Raw genomic sequence first — 24,471 nt, forward strand, 5'->3', positions numbered from 1 at the left:
CGAGAAGAACTCGTGCAACTACTTAGGAACAACGCTGACGTATTTGCTTAGTCGGCAGCGGACATGCCTGGGATCGACCTTGAAGTTATCACACATCGGCTGAACGTCAACCCCCACTACCGACCTGTGAAGTAGAAAAAGAGGAACTTCGCCACAGAGTGGTGGCAAGTGATTGCCAACGAAGTCCAGAAACTGCTTGATGCCGGCTTTATTCGGGAAGTCAAGTATCCCGATTGGCTAGCCAACGTAGTAATGGTGAAGAAGGCAAATGGAAAGTGGAGAATCTGCATTGATTTCACCAACAAAAATAAGGCCTTCTCAGGTTACAACCAAATCCGGATGCACCTGGATGACCAGGAGCGGATAGCTTTTATCACCGACCACGGCCTGTGCTGCTACAAGGTAATGCCCTTCGGCCTCAAGAACGCCGGCGCATGAAGCTAAACCCAACCAAGTGCGCTTTTGGGGTAAGCTCCGGCAAGTTCCTAGGGTTCATGGTAACACAGAGAGGGATCAAAGCGAATCTAGAGAAGATAAAGGCCATCCTTGACATGCCATCTCCTCGGACCCATAAAGAGGTGCAGCGATTCACCGGGAGAATAGCCACACTTAGCAGATTTATGTTCAAATCCGTGAATTGTTGTCTTCCTTTCTTCAAAGCCCTTAAACGGCCAAAAGATTTCTGCTGGACCGAAGAATGTGAGAAGTCTTTCCAGGAGCTGAAGCAGTACTTGAGCTCGCCGCCCCTCTTAACCAAGCCGAACCTAGGGGATGAGCTATTGCTTTACCTCTCGGCTGGAGACGAGGTTGTCAGCTCAGTACTGATTAAGGAAGAAGACCGGGTGCAGAGGCCGATCTACTACCCTAGCAAAGTCCTCAATGGTGCAATGACCTGATAGTCCAACCTAGAGAAGTTAGCCTTAGCTCTCATCACCGCCGCTAGTGAGCTCAGTCCCTACTTCCAGGCCCACAACATCCGGGTACTTATCGATCAGCCCCTTAAGCAGATACTACAAAGGCCGGAAGTATCTGGCCGCTTTATCAAGTGAACCGTGGAACTAAGTGAGTTTGACATCGAGTACGCACCCCCACCGGCGATCAAAGCCCAGTCCCTAGCCAACTTCGTCGCATAATGTACATTCACCACCGAAGAACCAGCCCCGCCGCCCCTAGTATGGACTCTGCACATAGATGGCTCGTTAAACTAGTAGGGCAGCGGCGCCGACCTCATCCTCCTCGACCCAAACGAAGCAGTGTTGGAACTAGTCCTCAAGTTCGAGTTCAAGGTGTCCAACAATGAGGCCGAGTATGAGGCCCTGATTGCTGGGCTCCGCCTCACCTTGGACCTCAGGGCCCGAAGAATCGAGGCCTTCAGTGACTTGCAACTAGTGGTCAACCAAATCCACGGCCAGTTCGAGGCTCGGATCCCCTCCATGGCGAGTTACCTACAAATGGTACAGGAGCTCATTCAACAAGTCGAGCATTTCAATATTCAGCAGATCCCTCAAGCCGAGAACACCTGAGCCAATGCCCTCTCGAAGTTAGCCAGCGTGCCGTAGACCAACCTTAACTCAACTATCCGACTGGATACACTAGCCCAGCCGAGCATCGCACCAACGGCCCTCCTCATCCTCCCGGTACAGCTCAACCCATCTTGGTTGAACCCCATAACCGATTGTCTCCGAGAAGGCGCTTTCCCAGAAGACCGAGCAGAAGCGAAGATGCTCCAACACAGAGCAGCTCGATACTGCCAAATACAGGGCCAACTCTACCGTCGTTCCCATACTTTCCCATACCTGTAGTGTCTCCTCCTAGCCGAAGCAGATTACGTCCTCAAAGAGGTAGATGAGGGCATTTGCGGAGATCACCCCGGCGTGCGCACATTAGCCCATAAGGCACTCCGACAGGGCTACTTCTGGCCGACAATGAAGCAAGACGCCGCCCAATTAGTTTGGAAGTGCGATAGTTGCCAGCGGCACTCCAATCTCTATCACTAGCCTATGGCCCCCTTGAAGCCAATCACCAGCCCGTGGTCGTTCGCCCATTAGGGGATGGACATCCTCGACCCCTTTCCCACCATGGTTGCGTAGAAGAAATTCCTTCTCGTAGCAGTGGACTACTTCACGAAGTGGGTGGAAGCCGAAGCCTTGGCACTCATCATCGCCCATAATGCCCAAAACTTCTTCTGGCAGGGTATTGTCTATCACTTCGGCATCCCTCGCGTGCTCATCACGGACAATGGGACACAGTTCAGTGACAAGAAGTTCGAGGCCCTCTGTGCCGACCTAAGGATTGATCATCAGACTATCGCGGTGCATCGACCTCAGAGTAATGGACAGATCGAGGTAACCAACCGAGCCTTACTACACGACCTGAAAACGCGCCTAAATCAAGCCAAGGGAAGGTGGGTTGAGGAGCTGCCGAGCATTCTCTGGGCATATAGAACGACCCCGCGGACCGCCACTGGAGAGACCCCTTTTAGCCTGACCTACGGGGCCGAAGCCATAGTTCCCGTGCATATAGGTTCCCCAACTATCCAGACCGAGCTATTCAATGAGGGGCAGAATGACAAAGATCTACGTGCGGAGTTGGACCTAGTAGAAGAAGCCCGGGACCGAGCACATGTAAGAATGGCCGCGCAACAGCAAGGAATGACAAGGCACTACGTCTCCAAAGTCAGAAGGCACGAATTCAAGACCGACGACTTTGTCCTATGTAGTCATAGTCCCCGTGACCAGAGAAGGCAAGCTCGGACCAAACTGAGAAGGGCCATACTGAATCACCAGGGTCCTTGGACCGAGTACTTATAGACTGGAAGACCTCGAAGGCCGACTGATACTGAGCTAGCTGGCTTAACGGTGAGCGTGTTTGTACCTCGTGGAACTCCACACAACCGTTGGCTTAACGACCGAGCTAGCTGGGAAATGGGTAGCCCTAGAAGGGCCCCGAAAGCTCCCGAGACAAAAAACTGAGCATCCCATGGCTGAGAGCTCGGGAACCAAAAATCTCGGACAACTACACCTCGATCAGTAGAAGACCGGGAACACCGAGGCATAGCCCGACTCGGCCCGTGCAATAGCCCGGTCGGCCATGCCTCAGTCAGCAAAAGAAACTGAAAGATCCCAAACAACTACACCGCAGACACGGAGGCATAGCCTGGTCGTCCATGCCTTGGCCAGTGAACTAAAATTGCACAAGTACGAAGAGGATACCCGAGGCATAGCCCAGCTCGACCCACGCAATAGCCTGGCTGGCCATGCTTCGGTTGGAAAAAGAAAAATGCACAAGTAAAAACGACAACAACAACAAGAGGCATACATATAGTCAACACAAAGAATAATTGATATTCAACTTAAGATGGTCCATTACATCGTTTAAGGATCGGCATACCGAGCCAATACAAAAAGCAAGGAGATCACAGCAAAGACAGAAAAAGCATAACTAGAAAAAAAACAGCCGCTCAATCCTTGGCGGCAGAGTCTGCAGCCCCATCAATAGCTTCAACCTTGTCCCCATCCTCTTCATTGACTTCCTCGATGGAACCCTGCGGAGTATCCGGAACGTAGGCTCCCTAGCCCTGCGACTCCTTGGCTAGCTTTGGGTGGCGGCGAAGGATCCTATGATGTAAGACGTTGAATCCAGCTGCGAAGGAAGCCTCGACGTACTCATCCATGTGCAGCTACTTCTCCTCCGATGCCTTGTACTAGTTGACTGCCTCCTCGGCAGCCTCCTGCTTCAGCCTCTTCCGCTCCGCCTTCAACTCAGAGATCTCCTGCCTCTGCCCGCAGACAACGTTGGCCTGCTCGGCCAGTTGTGCCTTAAGCTTGACCACCCCAGCAGCCTGAAGCTCGGCCAGCTGGGCCTTCTACCGCAGATACTCGGGATGTTCTCACTCGTACATTATTGAATGTCCCGGAGGCGATCGACCAACACAACCGCTGCACAAGAATTCTGCAGAAGAGAATGGTGAGTATACACCAAAAAAAAAAAGAAGAAAAAAAAAGAGCAAAGCACAAGGGATAAGAAAGGAACTTACCTGGGCTGCACTGCAGAAGCGTGCACTCTAAGGCTCCGCTGCCGACCCCGACCAATGCCTGGGCCATTGACATAGTCATAATCCCTTGCAACAACTGCTCGGGAACCCCAGGCGTCTCCAAGTTGTCGTCAACACGAACCAACCATTGTGGCATGTGTAGGCCCGAGCTACTTCCGCCCACTTCCGTTCTTGGCGCACTCGTGGGACGATGAGCCCCTTCAAGGTCAACCACGACAACATCGTCCTCCTTGTTCTCCCACTGTCGAACTCTCCTTTGCTGGAGAGCCACCCTACTGGCTGGTCTTCTGCCTCGGGCCGAGCCTCTGGCTGCGTACCAGTCCGCCCCTGCCTCTGTTGAAGTGCTCTCATCCGACGAACAATCTCTTCTTCGCTAGCCATCCTTATACCTGCAATACAGAATGTCCAAGATAAGTAGACAACAAACAAGGGAATAGTGACTCAACAAACAAACGGTAAAAGAAACTGACCAACCACCCTCTCCATGAACCCGGTGAGCATCAGCATCTCCAAGCATGTGTATGCGATAACGTCTATCTCATGGATCATGCTCAGGGCTGACCTCTCCTCCCAAGAAAGCACTATCCACTCAAGTTGCGGCATAGTTGTCCTCGGCTCCCGTAGTTCGGTTGGAAAAGCGCCATCCACTCCTTCCAGTGCTTCATAGAAGGAGCCCCGACCAACGACAGGACATTCCGCCTACTGGAGAAATAGTAGTAGCCCAACTGATGGTGCTTCAGTTGAAGCATAAAGCTTACCATCCACAGGGTCAACTCGATATCATGGACTGCACAGTAGGACATGAGGCCGAGCAAGAACCTGAAGGAGTTTGGCATCAACTGCATCGACAACACCCTATACCATCACAATACCTTGGCGACCCCCTCGTTTAATGGGAACCTCAACCCAGCTTCCAAGCTATGCTCGTACACACATATCTCGCTGGGCTAAGCATCAGTGGCCATTTCGCCGGGCTGCGGACACCTCATCTGGAACTCCGTGGGGATGACGTACATAGCTCAGATCCGAGCCATATCACTGGGCGCCAAGACGCAGGGCATGGTGCCAAACCGGCGACCTGCCCGCAGGGGAAGTTCCGCCTCCGTTCCAGAAGGGCCAGCCTCATCCTCCTCGACTTTGGCGGCAACAAAATCCTCCACCTCCGATTCATAGTTGGAGCCATGGGAAGAGATGGAACCGGAACCACTACTAGAGGACCCAGAAGAGGAAGTGTATTGACGGAATAAGGAAGACATACCAAGCCGAGGAAGGGAAAACTGTCGAACAATTACCACCGAGCAACCACTGCCGAGTAATCACACCGCACTCCACCGAACAATTTAAGCTACCTTCCTCGCAAATGACACAGAAGGGGGGGGGGCTTTTCTTTTATAGCCACCAAGAGCACGGACCGAGGAGAGATCAACGGTACAGATGAAGCAACCCCTGACAATGCCTCGAAAGGCCAATCGACGCGACCGATAATGCACACCTAAAGCATCGGAAACCAAAGCAACGCCCTTGACAGGTAGCGGTTACGACCATTAATTGCGTCGGTTCGACCCTTAGTGCCGATCTAACCACCGACGCAGATCCTCGGCTGAGCCGCTCAAGAACGCCGGCCCAACTGGAATGCCCAGTGCTGACCTCAACCGAGCCCCGACGCCAGACAAGGATACACAGCCGCGCAATAGTCCGGCTGAGCATTCCCCCTCCTTGACAGCAGAACTGGGGGAGTGGTTCGGGAACCAAAATTTTGGTTCTTATTAAAGTTCTATAGCCGACGATTGGAGGAATCCTCGACAACGACCAACATTGCGTAGACGAGACAACAACTCGGAAGTTCCTCAATCGAGCAACGAACCAAGAGAACCTCGTCCCTCGACTTCAGAACTGGGGGAGTGGTGTTGGGGTCATGGCTGAACTGGCCCAAAGAGACACGTGCCCGCCCAGTCATTGCCCGACCATGTCAGCTTATCTCGACCACATTGGCTTAGCTCGGCCACGTCGGCATAGCCCGACCAAGCTATATTACTATTGTGGTCCCCTGCCTTATCCCTCCAGCCACGTCAGCTATATGCCACACGGATAATCCCGACTACGGATAAGGGTGGGAAGACAACTCTGCCAAGGAATAGTATTCTACCCCGACGGAGAGCTCTATCCCGATTATCCCGGAACTCTAATCCGACCAGGAGACGAAACCACTGCTATAAAAAGGTACTCCACGCTCAAGGTAAGGCATCCCCCAACTTCTAGCACCCACACTGTTACTTTGCTCGGACCAGCACCTTCATTGCTCGGCCCGACCATTCACCGCCCTCTCACTGACTCGAGCGTCGGAATGTCTACCCGAGGACAACTCCTCGGGCCTCTGACTACTTTTCTTGATCATAGGCTACATAGCGCGGCATCGTCCTTGTAAGCTTGGCACCGCCTAGTCAACAAGGATTATCTATTCGGTCTCCTCAATTCGTGCACTACCTTGAACTGAGCATCAGCACTATCTAAATTAGAAAAAATGATAAAAAACATATAAAATACAAGATTTTGCAATTTACATATTTGTATTTATACTCCTAAACTGAACCTAAAGAGTAAAGCCCATCAAGAATTGAGATTCATTTGGCCGATTTGCTTATAATATGAAACAAATGATAAAAAACATCATGATTTCACTTAGGTTGTATTTGATACTGTTTCTACTTGAAATGTTTTGAGTTGATTAATATATATAATCTGCTATTTCAGGTTATTTGGCATACCTTAAAAATGCATATTGGGTTTGGTATTTCTTACTCGAAAAGTAAACTTTAATCATTATAATTTATATCCATAAATTCAAACCCTTGTAAGTAAAAACAACAATGATACCAAATACAATCTTATTGGCTTCACTTTTATATGTAAGCCAAAACAGTCTCCCACGTTCCACAGAACAAGCTCTGCCAAGTACAGGTACAGCCTTGGCTTCTTAGCCAAATAAGCGAGAGGTGAGAGGATTATCAATTATGACAAGGATGGAATGGAGGCTTCTGCCTTCCCATCAATTATTCGTGCGATGTGGTCCTGCCTCTGTCCATATCTTTATCAGATGACTGTTGGGATACACGTGGACAACTTATTTTTTATAACATTGACATATCATCACACTACACAGACATAACTAACCACCCATTTAAATACCATTTTTCTTCTGTACAGCCCATCATCATACAACCACCATACGATTATTATACACAAGCACATGAACAAAATGTACAAGAACGTCTGTAGGGTAGGGTCAACCACTCAGCTCATCAACTAAGCACCAACAGTTGTCGATTTGAGAACCGGATCCATCTCACTCCGGCCACGACTCATCCTCTGGTCTTTGCTGTCGGTTGGACTAACCCATATTTCTGGAACCACTTGTGGCAGATGAACCACGCTCTCAACCACGTAATCGCCTTCTTTTCTCTTCACTTGCTTCCCAACCTTTTCCCCATTTCATCAATGACAGATCAATGTAATTAATTAGTTGAAATCGTAAATTGTTCGCGTTTAATCACATGAAGACAAAGCAGTTGTTTTGTTTTGGGTAGAGTGGTAGACCATAGGCCCACAGAATTGGATCTACACTTCGGTCCTTGGATCTTGACCCATATAGATACAACGGTGTGGGCCGTGTGGGGTGGCCCAATGTTTAATTGTCTATTTGTGGACTGTGGTCTTGGACTCTCCTCAGGTTGACAGGCAATGGAGCACTGTGTCTCTTCTGAAGTTCCTAACCGATTGGAGGCTTAATTAAGCCCATCAACCAAATTCCAAACAGAAAGAACAGGGGAGGAGGCTTACCAGGACGGTACGAAGCCCGACGGATTTTCCGGCGGCAATATTCCGTTCGTTGTCATCGAGAAACAGCTGCAAGGATCATTGTCACAATAAAATAATAGTTAATGGCTCGACGAGAAGAGAGAATAAATAAATAAAATGTCTAGATGGCGTACCGTACGACGAGGATCAACTTGTGCAGCATCGATGGCGATTTTCATGGCGTCGATCGACGGCTTCAAAACAACGGGAAACTCATTGGGACGACTGGATTTCGAAATGTTTGGATTAAGAGTTTCGAAGCAGATTATCTCATCGAAACAGTCTTGTAATCCTATCCTCTCCAAAACTTTAATCGCGTGCTTCCTATCGGAATTCGTAAAAATCTGCAGAGAAGAATCAAATAAGATTACGAAGATTTCTTAATCTATCATTACAAGGAGCTTCCTTGAAATCGAGTGAACAGCCTGAGATTTATTTGAATTGTTTTTATTTGATTCATCTTACGATCTTTCTCTGGTTGATGCTTCGTAAAAGAGCTCGTAATTGAGGATCTGGTTTGATCGCTTCATAAGGCAACCTTCCGTGCACGAAACTGGTAAGAAATTAAGATTTAAATGGCATAATATTAATCAAATCAATAATACAACGCCGAATTTGTTAAGAAGAAGAAGTCACATTCCACGTCTATTCTGTTTTGGGTTTCTTACCCGTGGTAGTCGTCGGCATCGATGTCATAACCTAGAAACTGCAATGAAATATAGCAAGTAATTACTCGTAAAAGAAGCAAGAGATATAAAGAAGAAATTTTAAGTTCTTCCTCTTTCATTTTCTGTTTAATCGGTTAAATAACTACTTACTCTCAAGCCGGCAAGAGAGCTCCCATATGTTTTGAAAAGCTCAACTCGTAGACCGGATGCTTTAACCTCTGCAAATCCGCATTTCTTCACAAGAAATTCTGTATATGTGGTGAAATAACATCGAGGACAGAGATCGCTGATCAGCTCATGAAATTCTTGAAATTCATTCTATTTTAGCAGGAAATTCATTTACCTTCGATGTTCCTCTTGCAGGCTTCACCGATTCCCACCTTCGACGAGTATAAAGTGTCATCGAGATCTGCCAACTTACGGAATCAGAATTATTCAACCAATAAAAGAAGAAAAGAAAAGAAAAGAAAAGAAAAAGATAAAGAGAAATTTACCGAAAAGAAGACAATCGAAAGGAGAAGTGAATTCTTGAATAGGTTTGCTGCATGGCTCCATTATTGAAGAGGGGAAAACAAGGAAGAGATGAATGACTGAAACTATGTAATAAAGAAAATTTCAACCCTTTGAGTGTGATGGAGAGAAGCTCTTTTTATAGATTCTCGATCAGGAGACGCTACAAGGGAGAGAACTAGAGAAGACGCCTACTGTGCCCATCGACATCAATTTCTAACGTAATGTCGGCCCTTATCTTCAGATCATCTAAAGTGGGTTGGGGGCCCACATGCGACTCCAAGCCCAAAACGACCGAAGCCCCATGATAACTCAGTGGTCAGAACTCAGAAACCGCCACGGGATCCAGGTTTCCACCTACAGAGCTACTGACCAAGTAGTACTATTATATTTAGAAACTAGAAAGCACGTTTGGAATTGTAAACTTGATTTATTTATTTTTGGCTTTTTAGTTACTGAAACATCCCCTACTTCAGGTGGATTTCAGCAATTATTCCTTTTTCTTTTTACTTATTTTATTAGGAAAGTTCTCAATCAGTATCCTATACTTTAGCGATAATTTGGTTCCTAAACTTTAAAATGTAATAATTCAATATTTGAAATTTCAAAATGTGACAATTCAGTATTTGAACTTTTAAAATGTGACAATCTAGTACCTGTCATTAATCATTCTGTTAATCAGCCTTTAAGTGACATTTGAAGGGTCAAAATGCCTTTTGAGTGCCATCTAATTCTCTTTATCAACCATTCAAACATTGATAATTAAATGAACAGTCCTAAAATCTAACTTCTTCTAAACAGTTACCAACTTTTTTTAAATAGAAGAAGCTAGGATTTGAGACTGTTCAAGCTAGGATTTGAGACTGTTCAGTTTTTTTTGTCAATGTTTAAATGGTTAATAGAGAATTAGATGGCATTCAAAGGGCATTTTTAACTTTTCAAATGTCACTTAACGACTAATTAACGTACTGATTAACAATAGGTACTGGATTGTCACATTTGAAAAATTCAAATACTGGATTATCACATTTTAAAGTTCAAGAACCAAATTATCACTCGAATTAAAGTACAGGAAATGCTCTGAGAAATACTTTCAAAACATGCTCTGAAAAAACAAGTGCTCATTTAAAAAAACAAGGGAATGCTCTTTGGGCGGTGGATTCATTTTTTTAATTAAGCATGTGAATTCATTTTTAACTAATCCTTTACAAAAGGAGGGAATTAAGCCACATCACCCACCCATATTTTAGAGAATCTTATTACATGGGGCTTATATTCACCGTCCAAAGAAGAACTCCCATTATTAAAATGAGTGGAAATTTTCTCACAGTATGTATACAAACCCACTGAAATTGAAATGGTTTATTTTTATAGTCTATTTGGTTTATACAGGAATCGAAATCAAATGAGATCAGTTGGGATGGGATTTCATTCCCAAGGGAAGGAGAGAGAATGATCATTCCCTTAAATGGAAAAGTGTCATTCCACCAGAAATGTGAATGAGATCCTGATTCCACTCAACCAAACAATTGGGAATGGAATGGCCCACTCCAATTCCAATTCCACACCTTTATTCCTATGTACCAAATGGGCCCTAAGATTCCAAGCTCCATCCAAGCTAGACATCATTTTGAAAAACCTAGGAATGACAATTCTAAGCCCTAACTTAACCCTAAGATCACTTGTTTGTGCATCCCTTTCATGTGGAAGTCCACCTAGTGCCTGTTTGGGAGGGCTTTTATAAAACGGCTTCTGGTGTTGCAACTTGCAAGGTAAGCTCATATGAAAAGCCGTGAAGCCATATTTAATAAAAAATTTTGAAAGACAATAATATACTTAATTAGATGGGCTACGAAACCGACTTTAATGCTATTTTTAATAGTTTTTCTGAATCGGCTAAGTCAATACAGCTCAGTCGACATTGAAGCCCTCCCAAATGGACCCCTAGTCGATGATTGAATGGCAATGCATTTTTGTAGCTGGAAACTGTCTGTTACGACTCAGCAAACACGAGCCGGTACGTACTTTACTGAGCTGAGCAATTTAGTCAATGACAGGTCCGCTTTGGCGTATTAGCAAGTCTAACGTTGGCATGTGACACTCTCCTTCCTTGCTTTTTCATACGCTTGCCGGAGAAGGTCGGTTAAGCGCAGGAATCCCGTATGACCGAACTCGAACTTTAGTTGCAATGCAAATAAATTTGTACTGATGCAAAATTATGGCAGTACAAATGATTTGAGTGTAAATTCTAACACATTTTTTTAAATTTTAGCTTATCTTGTTTGATTGTAGTATAAATGAAGTACATTAAGATATGAAGCAGAATAAAGCAAAGGGATTATAGCTGATAAGGGCAACTTTTTGGCCCTAATATCAATAAAAATAATCCTTTTAATATAATTTCTAAAATATGTTATTTTTTTTTAAAAAAATATATCAAATAATGGCAAAAACATTATTCATCATCTTCCTCCTCTAAACCACTTCTGCCCCAACCCTGCGAACCTCAATGACCACCATCCACCAGCACCGCTATTACTGTCTCCACCCATCTTTGGCAACACCAATTTGATGACATGTCTCTACTACACCAACCTTGGGGTTGGGGAATCAGGAGTCGGTTCTGGAGGAAATATGGTTCAAAGAGATTCCATGTCAGTAGTCCGATGAAGAAGAAGGTCGCAGGACTGGGGTGGAGGTCGATTTGGAGATCTTCATCTTCTTGGTCATTGAAATAGACGGAGGTGGGTGGCGTTGAAAATGGTGGGCGGAAGCAGAGGTGGAGATGGGTGACGGATTGGCATTGCTAGAGGTGGGCGAAAGCAGTGGTAGCGACGACATTGGTGAATGGTGGTCATTGAGGTTCACAGGGCTGGGGCAGAAGTGGTTTGGAGGAGGAAAAAGATGAATTGCCCTTATTTGATATATTTTTTAAAAGGTTAACATATTTAGAAATTATATTAAAATGATTATTTTTATTGATATTAGGGCCCAAAAGTTGCCCTTATTAGCTATAATCCCTAAAGTAAAACCCAAAACAAAATAAAATGAGAATTTGCATTCTTTTTCTTTGCACTCCCATGCATTTGTATTAATACAAATAAAATTACACTACAATCAAACACAACTTTAAATACTGTGTACAAAGAATATATAGATAGATAGAGAAAGAGAGAGTACAAAACCTTACATTTTATATTATTTTATACTGTATATATTTGTATTTGTAGTCCTAAACTAAGCCTTATGTTATATTTGGTGAGGCAAAAACATGCTATTTTTTCTAGTATTGACTAAACCAATCTCAATCCTTACAGCAGCCGGTTCAGTTTGGATTGTTGAGAAGAATGCAAATATAAGGTTTCCAAATACTTTTATTAATTAAGATATCACATTGAAGACATTTGTATTTACATTCTCTACAAACCGAGCCTTTGCCTATACCATAGTAGGTAGTAGCCCTTCCTCTCACCCTTTTAAGAAGAGCAGAGCAAGTAGAGAGCGGTCGGTGATTTGGTGGAATGACACCACCAAGGGATAGGTTAAAATCAATGCGTACAGAATCGCTTAGTGTGTGGGTTTCATCATTAGAGACTTCCACAGGGTAAAATATAAAAATTCTCCCTAAACCTCCTTTTTATAGTTTAATTGTAACAAATACCTCCCTTAAAGGCTTAAACTTGTGAGAAATTCAACAAAAACTTTCCTTTTGTCACTTACCTGGAGGACGGAAAACGTATAAATTCATGAAATTACACCTGGGGCATCATTTAAAAATAGGGGTTTTATAGTTTAGGGGGTGGACTGAATCCTTGGATTGATGCTAAATTTACAAGATTTATAGGGGGGGGCTATTAGTAAGAGGGGGCTGCAATTCAAATTTCTGAGATGGATTGCAATCTGCTTATCCCTTAAAAAAATCATAAAATATCACATTTGCCCTCAATCGAGCATCATCTCATTCACTCAACATCTGCGGAGCCAGCGGTATAAGGGCTCCTAAAAGGTGGTGGCCCCAGCAAAACATGAAGAACGAAGGGTCGTGTCTCTGTCCCAGCAAACAATGCTCAGGCAGTTGCCGGCATATCATTTTCAATTTATTCTTCACCAGCTTAGGCTGAGTTTGGAAGGAGTATAAATGCAAATATGTAGGTTGTAAAACCTTATATTTTGTATGTATTTACGCGTACAATTTGCATTTATACTCCTCCCAAACTGAGCCTTAATATTAGCAACAATCCACCTTTAAGATACGTATCCATGTTTTTGAGGAACATTGACATCGCCAATTCTAGAGTTGGTGCAAAATAGCCAATATAGAGGTATAAAGTGAATCATGCTGGACTGGTGCGGATCGAGCCATGCCAGCCCATGGGCCATTACGGGTTGTGCCACCCTCCCTAGTGAAAAATTTGGAGGTCAGCCCGACACGGCCCATGGCCCAGGCCCATGCCATACCACGGGCCGAGCTTTGGGTCAGGTTGGACCGTGCATTGGGCCAAAGCTATTTATTTAAAAAAATTGACAAAAAACTTAAAATTTTAATCTTATATGAATTTTGTGTATACAATTGCTTATATATACAATAATTAAATAAATTAGTATAATAAAATAAAAAAAAATATTTATTTTAATATATATAATTATATAAGTATAATTTATATAATATATAAAATATATAATATATATGGGTCATACCAGCCCGTGGACCTAAAACCCCAGGCCCAACATGGCCTGTATGATTGTGACGGGCCTAACATAACCTATGGACCATCGTGCCGGGCCAATGCAAGTTTGTGCCAGGCGTAAATCGGATGGCACGGCCCGATTTACGCCTCTGCCAAAACCGAGAAGAGGACCCACAGGAATCAGGAGCTCGTAACCGCTCTATTATGTACCAGAATCGTCAGCAATGCTCTTAGATCGGAGGGAGATATTATGGGTGCACGCAAGGAGTAGAGATACGAGGGACATGCCTTCACGAGGGATTGATAGATCATAGATCCGTAGAACTCCCCACGCGCGGCCTCCACCTCCAAGGTTTTCACGTTGAAGAGGTGGAGTTCGTGTCGATAGCAGTTCTGATGCGGTCGAAGATATATTCTTCTAAGAACTGGTCTCACAACTCCACCTTGGGGTCTAGCTCTGGAACGAGAATGTGGTTCTCCAGGTCATCTTTTCAAACTTGCCTGGAAAAGATTTTTTCTAGGGGGCTTATGTTTGTCTACTCATATCTATAATGCTTTCTAGGGCACTCCTGGATATTAGCATATTTAAATGATTATGGCGGTCCTTGCCTTGTCAAGTTGTATCCATTCAGAATTTTCATAAAAAAAAAAATTAAAACCCACTTTTGGGGTTTCTCTTTTCTTGAGACGATAGGGTTGTCAACACAAATTTCATATTAAATTTGGAGTATAAAAAAATAAAAATAAATTCAAAAATATTTAATTAATTTTTTTATAGAAATATAAGTGGGATACAAACTTTTTTTTTTTTTTACTTTTGTTGAAGAATACCCTATAAAGCTTGACGACTTTAGTTGTAGGAGGTCCCTTAGTTGTAATGATTCGATGAAGTTTTTCTTGATTGCAGCAGTTTGATAGAAGATTTTTTATTTACAATAATTTGATGGGAACTTTCTTTGATTTGCAGCAATTCGAAGGACTAAATATTTCGATTCACGTGACACGAGACTGCAACAGTTTTGAAGCTTTAGCAGTTGAGGAGTCGAAGTTTTAGTTCTTCCTTACTACAACAATAAAAATTGAAACACAACAATATGGGAGCTGCTGGAGGGAGCTAAAGAAGAAAAACCAAAGAGGGAGAGAGATGACTTCAATTGGGCACGCTTCCCAACATGCATGCGCTAGAACCATTGATCTTATAAATTCATTTCTAGCAAAATGCTTGAAAGTGGCAACATGAAGAGGTTGATATTCTCTCCTTTTCTATTTTCTTTTCTATAAGAAAAACTTCTCCTCTCCTCTTTCTCCTGATCACCTTCCAGAGAGAGAGTGTCTCACTACTCTCCTCTTTTTTTTTTTTTTGTTTATAATGGATGGCCTCACTTGAAGAGCCCGCCTAATCTCACATTTGAATTGCCTTCATTAATGGAAACTTGTTGTAATTTAGCATGACAATCTTCAACAAACCTAGCAGCAATTATGACCTTCTTTTTAATAGCAAGTGATAATTGTCATCCCAATAGGGCCCACTAGATTGATTGGATCATGATCAAATATGATTGGAAGCCATTTGGCAAGAAACTAGCCCACATGTGGTCGGTTAAGATAACCAACCAACATTTCCTTTTCTTCCCTTTTCTAATTGTGATGCACTACTAATACACAATTCGGTGATAGATCTCTAGTCTCCATATTGGATTTATCTCCCAACACTCGGGATCAAGCACCACTGGCAAAGGGATTTGGCGCATACACAATTCGGTGATTCCATATATCCTACTTTAAGATTCAGCTCATCTATCAACCGATGACAGATTTGAATTCAAAAAGAAATTCCCTTTCTTTTATGAGACCTTTGCATCAAAGGAGTTTTCTATTAAACCCGCCAATGTTTTGTTGGGCTAATTGGGCTAATACTTTGGGTCCTACCAAGAAGCCTTTCATCTTTAGTGAGCCCAACATGCCCTCATTTGATTTCACTAGCTGTTGGGCTGAGGCGTTAACTCATTCAATCCCTGCCGTTCTCTCCTCTTAGTGGGCCCAATAGGTCCTTTTTCATTCAATCTCATATGGGCCTTATTTACTTCATTTCTTAGGCCAAAAATTTACATATCAACAAGGGTTTTGAATAGGGTTCCTCTCTTAGAATTGATGAAATTTTCGAATAAGATTCTTAGGTGTTTGTCTAGTTTAAAATGGGTTATTTAAGTAATTTTGCATATAAAATAATTTATAAAAAGGTAATATCGGTATTCAAAAAAATTGATGAATCATTTTAACATTTTCTATCCGAATAAGTTATAGAAAGAGAAGTTTTTATTTTCTCAAAATTTCAGGAGAGATATTTGTTACAATGAAACTATAAAGGAGGTTTTTTATGATTATCAGAAATTGAAGCTGAGTTTTTACATTTTATCAAGTAAAACAAATGAACATTTTCAAACCATTCCTCTCATCACCGTTAGAAGGATTCACACACGAGAATCATTCTTATCGTGTAAAACTAGTGTGTATGCACTTATTGGCCCCACAGCTTGCTAAACGGCATGAGGTGTTCAGTTAATCCGAGTTGTGATCGAGTCCAATGTATTTTATTACTGGTATAAAGAGTTATCATTGGTTTCACATCATCATTCGTGTATGACCCCACTTTTCAGTACAATTCACTAGATGTGACAATAACATATGATTTTAATAATTCTCACATGGTCTATTATTTCTCATTTCGGCATTTCTTTGAAAATATATTATTGATGGGAGGTGTAATTCCCATTTTTTTTTTAATGAAATTGACGTTAGCTCAGTTTGCAAGAGTACAAGTGCAAATGTATAGAATGAAAAACCAATATTTATACAGTATATATTTGTATTTATACTCTTTTCAAACTGAATAATCCCATTTTCTTTGAAATTATGAATTTTGAGATTAAGGTATTTGGGGAAACAATAAATTTTTCCTAATCATTTTAGCTTAAACCCAATCTCAACAGTAAATGTTTAAAGTAATGATAGGCATTAATCCAAACAAGTTGATATCCTTTTCATTCTATATGTATTTATCATATGGGTCGACTCAATTTTAAATTTGTTCCTCTGATTCATCATTAATCTTTTCTCCTATCATTAAGTTGATTAAATTCCCCTAATCAACTCTTACCCTATAATGAATTTACCATTGGTCTCATGGTTGAAAGACAAACAAATCCACCACTATACCATACTTTCATTAATATCTATTATAATTTTATCATATTTGCTTTAAAGCTCAGTTTGGAAGGAGTATAAATGCAAATATCTAGTGTACAAATACGTACAAAATAATACAAAATACAAGGTTTTGCACTTTACATATTTATATTTGTACTCTTTCCAAACTGAGCCTAAGTTTTAATTTTAAGACATTTTCTGATTTATTAGTTTATATCAGTCAAAGCATTAAAAAAACCAATTATTAAATTTATATATTATAAATAATTATATTGATTTCTTAAGAATGGAGATATACATGTATATTTTACTTGTTCTATCATTTCCAACATTTCCGTTATGATGGTTTAATTTTTCGCTTCACGCAATTATTAAATTAAATATATATTTTTTTATGATTATATAGCTTATTTATAGTAATCTAAGACTTAATTTCAAATCGCTTAGGGTTGGAGGCCTTGGACAATCCAACATGCATGTATTCTTATTTGGAGCTTCATGGAACTACATAACAAGTGATAGCCCCAGTTCCCCATACTCATAATTAGGGTTCGGATGTATTAGGCACGTTAGGTAAGTACAATGAGTGAGCACATAATATCTGTGTGATACATGTCTTAATTAATGTGCCTTTCATCCAAACGTTTTTGTTCTGTTAGACATAAATTATTCATTATTTTATTATCTTTGTCAAAATAATTAAAAATAAAAAACAATGAAAAAGGAAAGCGTAAATGAGTCCCAACTCCCAACACGCTTATGTTTTCTTTTTTCATTGTTTTTTATTTTTAATTATTTTGACAAAAATAATAAAATAATGAATAATTTCTGTCTAACGGAACAAAAACGTTTGGATGAAAGGCGCATTAATTAGGACATGTGTCACATAGCTATTATGTGCTCGCCCATTGTGTTTTGAAGGTGTTTGGGATCAATACTGATTCGTCTTATGAGATTTTTCAAAAATCATTGGTTTCTGAGATCACTAATTTTTTAGAAGTCATAGAAAATGCTTATATAGTTGTCATGTCAAACAATAGTGGTTATTAGTAATGGTTTTTATATTTATGGGAACTATCTCCCCCATCCATACCACATCATCCAAAAATAATTGGAATTGACTTGAAATAATGATGATTCATCTTTTTAAGATTTATCAACTTCTCATAAATCGACAATCAAATAGTAAAATAATTGACAATTTTGGAATTGCTGATGTATTTCTAATATAAAATCAATTTTCGAGAAATCGGCATTGATCCCAAATACCACCTTAACCAACTATGACAATCATCACCTTCTAATAATATAATGCATGTAATTAATATACACACATTTTATTGATGAATCTAAACAATATATTGTGAGACATGAATGACACAAGCTATTCTTTTACATCAATTAATTTACTTGTAACGATAATTTGCATTAATATTAATTTGATGATCAAACTCGAAATTACCAAAAAAAAATGTAGTTGTTGGAGTCATGCATTAGCCTGGGGTCCTATAGGTTTGTCTCAAGAGTGGTAAAATTAGAATATATAGAATTAATCAATGGCATCCATGTCTACCAAGGCACCAGCCATACAAGCCAACTAACTCCAACAAATGCCTCGTCACCCGTCACCATCTGCTTGTTGTCTGCTCTAAGTGGAGTCTGGATCTACCCCTCATATAATTCTTCTCACGCCGATCTTATAAACGCATTCCATCATATGTAAGGAATATCTTCTGTACTTATATGTTATTATTCATGAAAAATGTTCCACGACGAGTTATACTTGTGATGTGAGTGTGAGGTACGCCCTCGAAATGATATTTATAGTTATATTGTGATTTGTGAACAGTTATCACAGCACATCCGCTACGGTGGCATGGTTGCCTTACTTGACGTCCACATAATTTGATAATTATCGAGGATTTTATTTTCATCAAAATCGACATTCTTGTCCCTACTCAGCATTTAATGTAATTCTCATTTTTATTTTTTTCTGTGATGACCATTGATCGACACTAGAGGATTTATTTAGCTTTTGAGCCTATTTGAAATTTTAATGGGGCTTACTCAATTGAATTCCATGGAAGCGAAGTTTGCTAGATAAGGTTTGGTTTGAAGGAAAAAGTAGGAAAAGAGAAACCTTCACAACCTTTGAGAGAGAGAGAGAGAATTTGGGTTTAACCGTGAGGAATGTGATGTTGTAGTTATCAGATTAAGAACTTGACCTGGCTAAAGGGAGAAAAAGCCATGAAAAACAGGGGCCCGTTTGTTTGGGTTACCACCCTCAGTTTCCACATGTAAGCATAGTGTATAAAAAGATCTTCAAGCCTGTCTTCACTGAAGTTTAACCAAAAATGCTAATAATGCAACGTTAGGAGCTCTGTCACATCCAAATGGACCATTCAACCATTTATCTCATCATTTATTCACAAATTAAAGAAAAAGACGAACTTCAATGAGTTGCTGGTCTAATAGTAGAAATAAGTGATATGTTTTGGCTGACCCCCTTCCAACCTCTCTCAACTTCCACCATTTTGCTTTGTTCGGTGTCCATCACTTTCATACCATTAAAAAAATCTAAGTTAATTAATTTTTTCCTTCTCATAAATCAAATCTAATAAGGGCTTTTTATTTCTTTAACGAGAAAACCTATGATGCCGGAAAGACATAATAAAAGGCTTTCACCAATCATAACCCCATTAAATTTTGGTGAAAACCGACTTAATTGGTTCCTATTTGTTTGTTATGATGTCAGTTTATTGATTCTAAGTTTTTATACGGTATCATACTGGTTTATTGGTTTCTACCATGGTTTTCAAAACTGGATCTGATCGGATGGTCGGACCAGAAAAATCGGGAAACATTTAGGTGATTGGTTCCGTTTTACCCTAGAACCATTATTTTCCCAAAAATCATTGATTTGGTCAGCAAACTGCTGATCCGGGCGGTCAAACTGTTCGAACCGTTCAATAGTTTGGCTGATTTATTTATTTTTTTTAAATATCTTTATTTTTTTGTTAGAACAGGTCGTCTGTTTAGCTTGAATGGTTAGACCATTCAACCCGAGAATCGGACCTCTGACCGATTCGTTGTCCGATTCGATTTTAAAAACCTTGATTCCTACTCTTTGGAAGAAGAAGAGCAAAAGAAAGAAGAGGGGCATGTTTGCTCTATTTAAGTAGTTGGTGTCACAATGGTAGCGGGAGATTTGGAAGAAGAATAAGAAGAAAAGGAGGGGAAGAAAGAGGGTGGATCTACTCTGTTTGGTTGTTTGACTTGTTGTCACAGTGGCATAGATTTGGAAGAAGATGGGGAGAAAGAATAAATGAGAGGGGAGGAAAAAGGGTGATAGAATAATATCAACTACCGGCTGTATTAGAAGTAATGGTGACAAAGGGAAGGAGGAAGAGGGAGAGAAAGAAGAGGGGGAGGAAGGAGAGGAGAGATAAGAAAAGAATGACCGCCGACTGGCTACCGGTCTTACCTTGTCGGAGATGGTGGTCGTGATAGTATGAAACACCAATCACCTTGGATGGAGGAAGGTCTGGGGACTTGGGGTTGAGTAAGGCATGAACAAGTGAGGTTTTGTAAAAAATAAAATAAAAACAAGGGTTTGTTTGGTTCGAGGGAATAGGACCCTGGAGTCGGAATTGGAATGGGTCATTTCGTTTCCAGATGTTTGGTCGACCGGAATGGGAATGAGTAGGCGGAATGCTATTCTCCCATATGGGGGAATGGCCATTCCCGACCCCCTTCCCTGGAATGTGATTCCCATTCCGCTATTAGTTTCCTTTTTTTCTTTTTGGATGTGCAATTCAGAAGGAAGATGCTGCGGGTAGACTAGGGTTTCACCTTGGCAAGAACTCCAAATCTGCCACTCGTGCCTTCATCGAAAACCTCAGGGTATTAACACCCAAGGTGCTACCGCTAAGGGAGTTGCTTCAATATGTTATAGTAACACGCCTCCTTCCTCGGCCCAAGAACGACAGTGTGTCTGCCGGTAAGAGCGCTGGTGTCAAAGCAGGAGTGAATTTCAAGACTGAGATCGACCATTTTTGCCTTCACACCGGCGGAAAAGCGGTTATCAACGGGGTGGGAAAGAGTTTGGGGCTGACGGGGTACGACTTGGAGCCAGCAAGGAGGCCAAGAAGAGGTGACAGGGTGATGATGATCAGCTTCGGGGGAGGTTTCAAGTGCAACAACTACCTTCTGGAGGTTGTTAGGGATTTGGAGGGTGATAACGTGTGGAAGGATTTTATTGCTAATTACCCTCCAAAAACCCTAGTCAGTCTGCTCATGAGCGATTGTGGGTGGATTAACAATGAGACGGAGGAGACGTTTGAAGAAGCGGTATAGATAGCTACAAGCAAAATTTCTGAATTTGCTACAAAATTTTCATGCATCTTTCTGAGTTTGCTACAAAATTATTGTAATTTCTGCATTCCTGCAAAATTTTGGCATTTTTTGGTATTTTCATGCATTTTCTGTTTTTTTATTTTTATTAGGGGCAAAATTGGGAATCATGGCTGATTTCGACTCCAGCCTCTTGATGAACCAAACAACATCAATCAGAATCCGATTTCAATTCCTGTTTGAACCAAACAGGTAGGTAGGGAGAATAGACCATTCCGATTCCGATTCCAAGGGATTCCCATTCCGATTCCAATTCTGATCACGAACCAAACAGACCTTAAAATAAAATAAAGAGCCTGGAATGGGAATCACATTCCTAGGGGGTTTGGAATGGCCATTCTTACATATGTGTGAAACCAATTCCACCTAAAATGGGAATGGGAATCCCATCCAATCAACCAAATGGTTGGAATGAGGATGAGCCATTCCAATTCCAAGCACCCTGTGAACCAAATGGATCCTAATTTAAATTATTAAACAAAATTATTGATATATAAAATAATAGGGTTTGACTATGATAACAAAAAAAAAAAAACTTCTTACCAATCAATTGATATCATAAAAGTGATAATCAATTAGTTGTATTCATCAAAATTTATACCAGGGGTGATTGGTCGTAACTCTTCTAGAATCATGTCTTTCAAGTCCACCATCATAGATTTTCTAAAGGGTTAGTTTGGGAAGAATAACAGGGTTAGTTAGGGAAAAACCTTGTATACATTATTTCATGGTATTGGAGATCTTAGTTGTGATCATGGTTGTTTTTATATAATATATGCATATTACAACTAAATGATTGTGGTCGCAGCTTAATTGGTAAGTTCCTTGATTGATTGTAGTAGAGGCTTGGGATTTGGGTCATGGGTTGAATGGTCCAACCATCCATTTAAATGGTTTGATTCACTCAGATAAAAATGAAAAAAAAAAGAATAGTTCCCCTATTATCTTTTTGAAGTAAGGCCCCGTTTGGTTCGCAGGAATGGGGGTCTGGAATTGTGAATGAGAGTGTGGAACTTTCATTCAACTAAAATACTCCAATTTTTGAATTTGGTCCCTCTTTAATTGTAATGATAGAATGATAATTTAAATAACCACTTTATCCTCATTCAAATCCCTCTCATTGAATCTTAAATTTAAGGTATTAACTCCCACTATCTTTCATTGAATTTTGCTCTTGACAAGAATACCCCTATTTTAAAATTTGGTCCCTCTAAGGACACAAAATGTATTTTATTTGAATTACTACATTTATCCTCATTCAATTTCCTCTCATTAAGTCTTATATTTAGACCATTAATTCTCATTCTCTCATTGAATCCTATATTTAAGCTATTTTTGACTAATAAATTCTACCAATTAGATATATATCCAATACATTTAATAGTAGTATAGATAAAATACATGTTTTTTAATTGACCAAAAAATGGAGTTGTTCTTCCATCCTTGTGGCAAGTAAGCAATTCAACAATCTAGGTCAAATGGGTCAATCCATGATCTCATAATGAAATAAAATTTTTTAAAGTAAAAATATAAAAAAGTTTGGCACATCTCTAATGTTTTATATTGATCGTATTAAAGAAAAATAAGTGTGATAAGTAATAATTATTCTTATTGATGTTCGAATGAAATATAAATTTAAAACCAATCTATGGTGGTGGGTTAACAATTCAACCTTTTGGGTCAAATTTGTTAATTCTTGATATATCATAATTAAATAAAAATTAAAAAGATAAAAATATAAAAATATTATGTAATAATATAAAAATTTGTAAAAACAAAAACATTTAGGCACTTACCTAATGTTTTATATTAATAATCATATCAAATAAAAATAAGTGTGATAAATAATAATTTTTTATTGATGTTGAAAATAAAATATAAAATTTAAAACTGACCCAAAAATGAAATTATTTTCCCGGTGGCTGGTCAATAATTCAACCTTTCAGGCTATATGTGTCAATCCTTAATCTCATAATTAAATAATAAAAATTAAATATATATACATATATAAATAAAAAATATAAAATCTTTGTAGAAAACATTTTGAAACATCTCTAATATTTTATATTAATCTTATGAAAAACTAAACACGATTAACAATAATTTTAACTTTTTATTATTGATGGAAATAAAATACAAAATTTAAAACTAACACAAAAGTGAAAATGTTTTTCCTATTTGGTGGTAGATTAATAATTCGACCTTTTAGGCCAAATGTGTCAACCCATGATTACATAATTAAATAATAAAAATTAAAATCATAAAAACATAAAAAAATATATAAATTAGATAGAAAACATTTGGACATATCTCTACCATTTTATATTAATTAAACATATGAAAGAAAAATATGTGTGACAAAGAATATTTGTTTTTATTCATTATGGAAATAAAATACAAATTTAAAACCAACCAAAAAATTGAGTTGTTTTCTTGTTTGGTGGTGAGTCAATAATTCAAATTCAACCTTTTTGGGCCAAATGTACCAACTTGGTGTCATAATTAAATAATAAAAATTAAAAAAATATGAAAACATAAAAAAGTATTAGAATACAAAAAATGGTAAAAAAACATTTGTATATTCATCATATTAAACCAAAATAAGTGTGACAAACAAGAATATTTGTATAGACATATAAATATAGAGTAATTGTAGAAAATTTTGGAAACATATTATTTATCATCATCATCATCATCCTAAAAAATTGCCATGCGCAAAGCATGTGCATACTCACTTGTTAAAATAATAAGTATTATGGAATACTTATGCAGATGTTAAGACAAAGAAAAACTTTACTACCCAATACTCTATGCATCGTGATGCCACATTAGCAGTTTTTTTTTATTTCCACAAAATTGTAATTTTTATTTGAAAAAATGAAAAAAAAAATCAACTAATGTAATGTGGCATCACCTTTGTGCATTTTGAGTAGGAATTCGTGCCCAAAGTGGGCAGTGAATTTTTCTTTTTTCTTTTTGACAAATCATCTATTGATCAATGTGTTCAAAAATTGGGCAACCAAAAACCATTTTGGCTTTTAAGTTTGACAACACAAAATTGGATTTCATCCTCACA

The 24,471-nt window shown here is 39.9% G+C and overlaps 1 protein-coding gene across 1 annotated transcript; it reads right to left on the bottom strand.

Moving 5' to 3' along the window:
- Positions 1-6,861: 6,861 nt before the first annotated feature.
- LOC104611920 (uncharacterized protein C24B11.05-like) lies at positions 6,862-9,299 on the bottom strand. Its single transcript, XM_010279208.3, has 8 exons — positions 9,072-9,299; positions 8,921-8,986; positions 8,728-8,825; positions 8,578-8,615; positions 8,375-8,462; positions 8,044-8,253; positions 7,892-7,957; positions 6,862-7,531 (listed from the first exon to the last, which is right to left on the bottom strand). Exons 1-8 carry the CDS (start codon positions 9,130-9,132, stop codon positions 7,358-7,360), a joined length of 801 nt encoding a protein of 266 aa, XP_010277510.1. The 5' UTR covers positions 9,133-9,299; the 3' UTR covers positions 6,862-7,357.
- Between the last annotated feature and the right edge of the window lie 15,172 nt (positions 9,300-24,471).

This window comes from Nelumbo nucifera, chromosome 4 (genome assembly GCF_055504915.1).
Source record: "Nelumbo nucifera cultivar China Antique chromosome 4, China Antique-T2T, whole genome shotgun sequence".
Classification (NCBI taxonomy): Eukaryota; Viridiplantae; Streptophyta; class Magnoliopsida; order Proteales; family Nelumbonaceae; genus Nelumbo; species Nelumbo nucifera.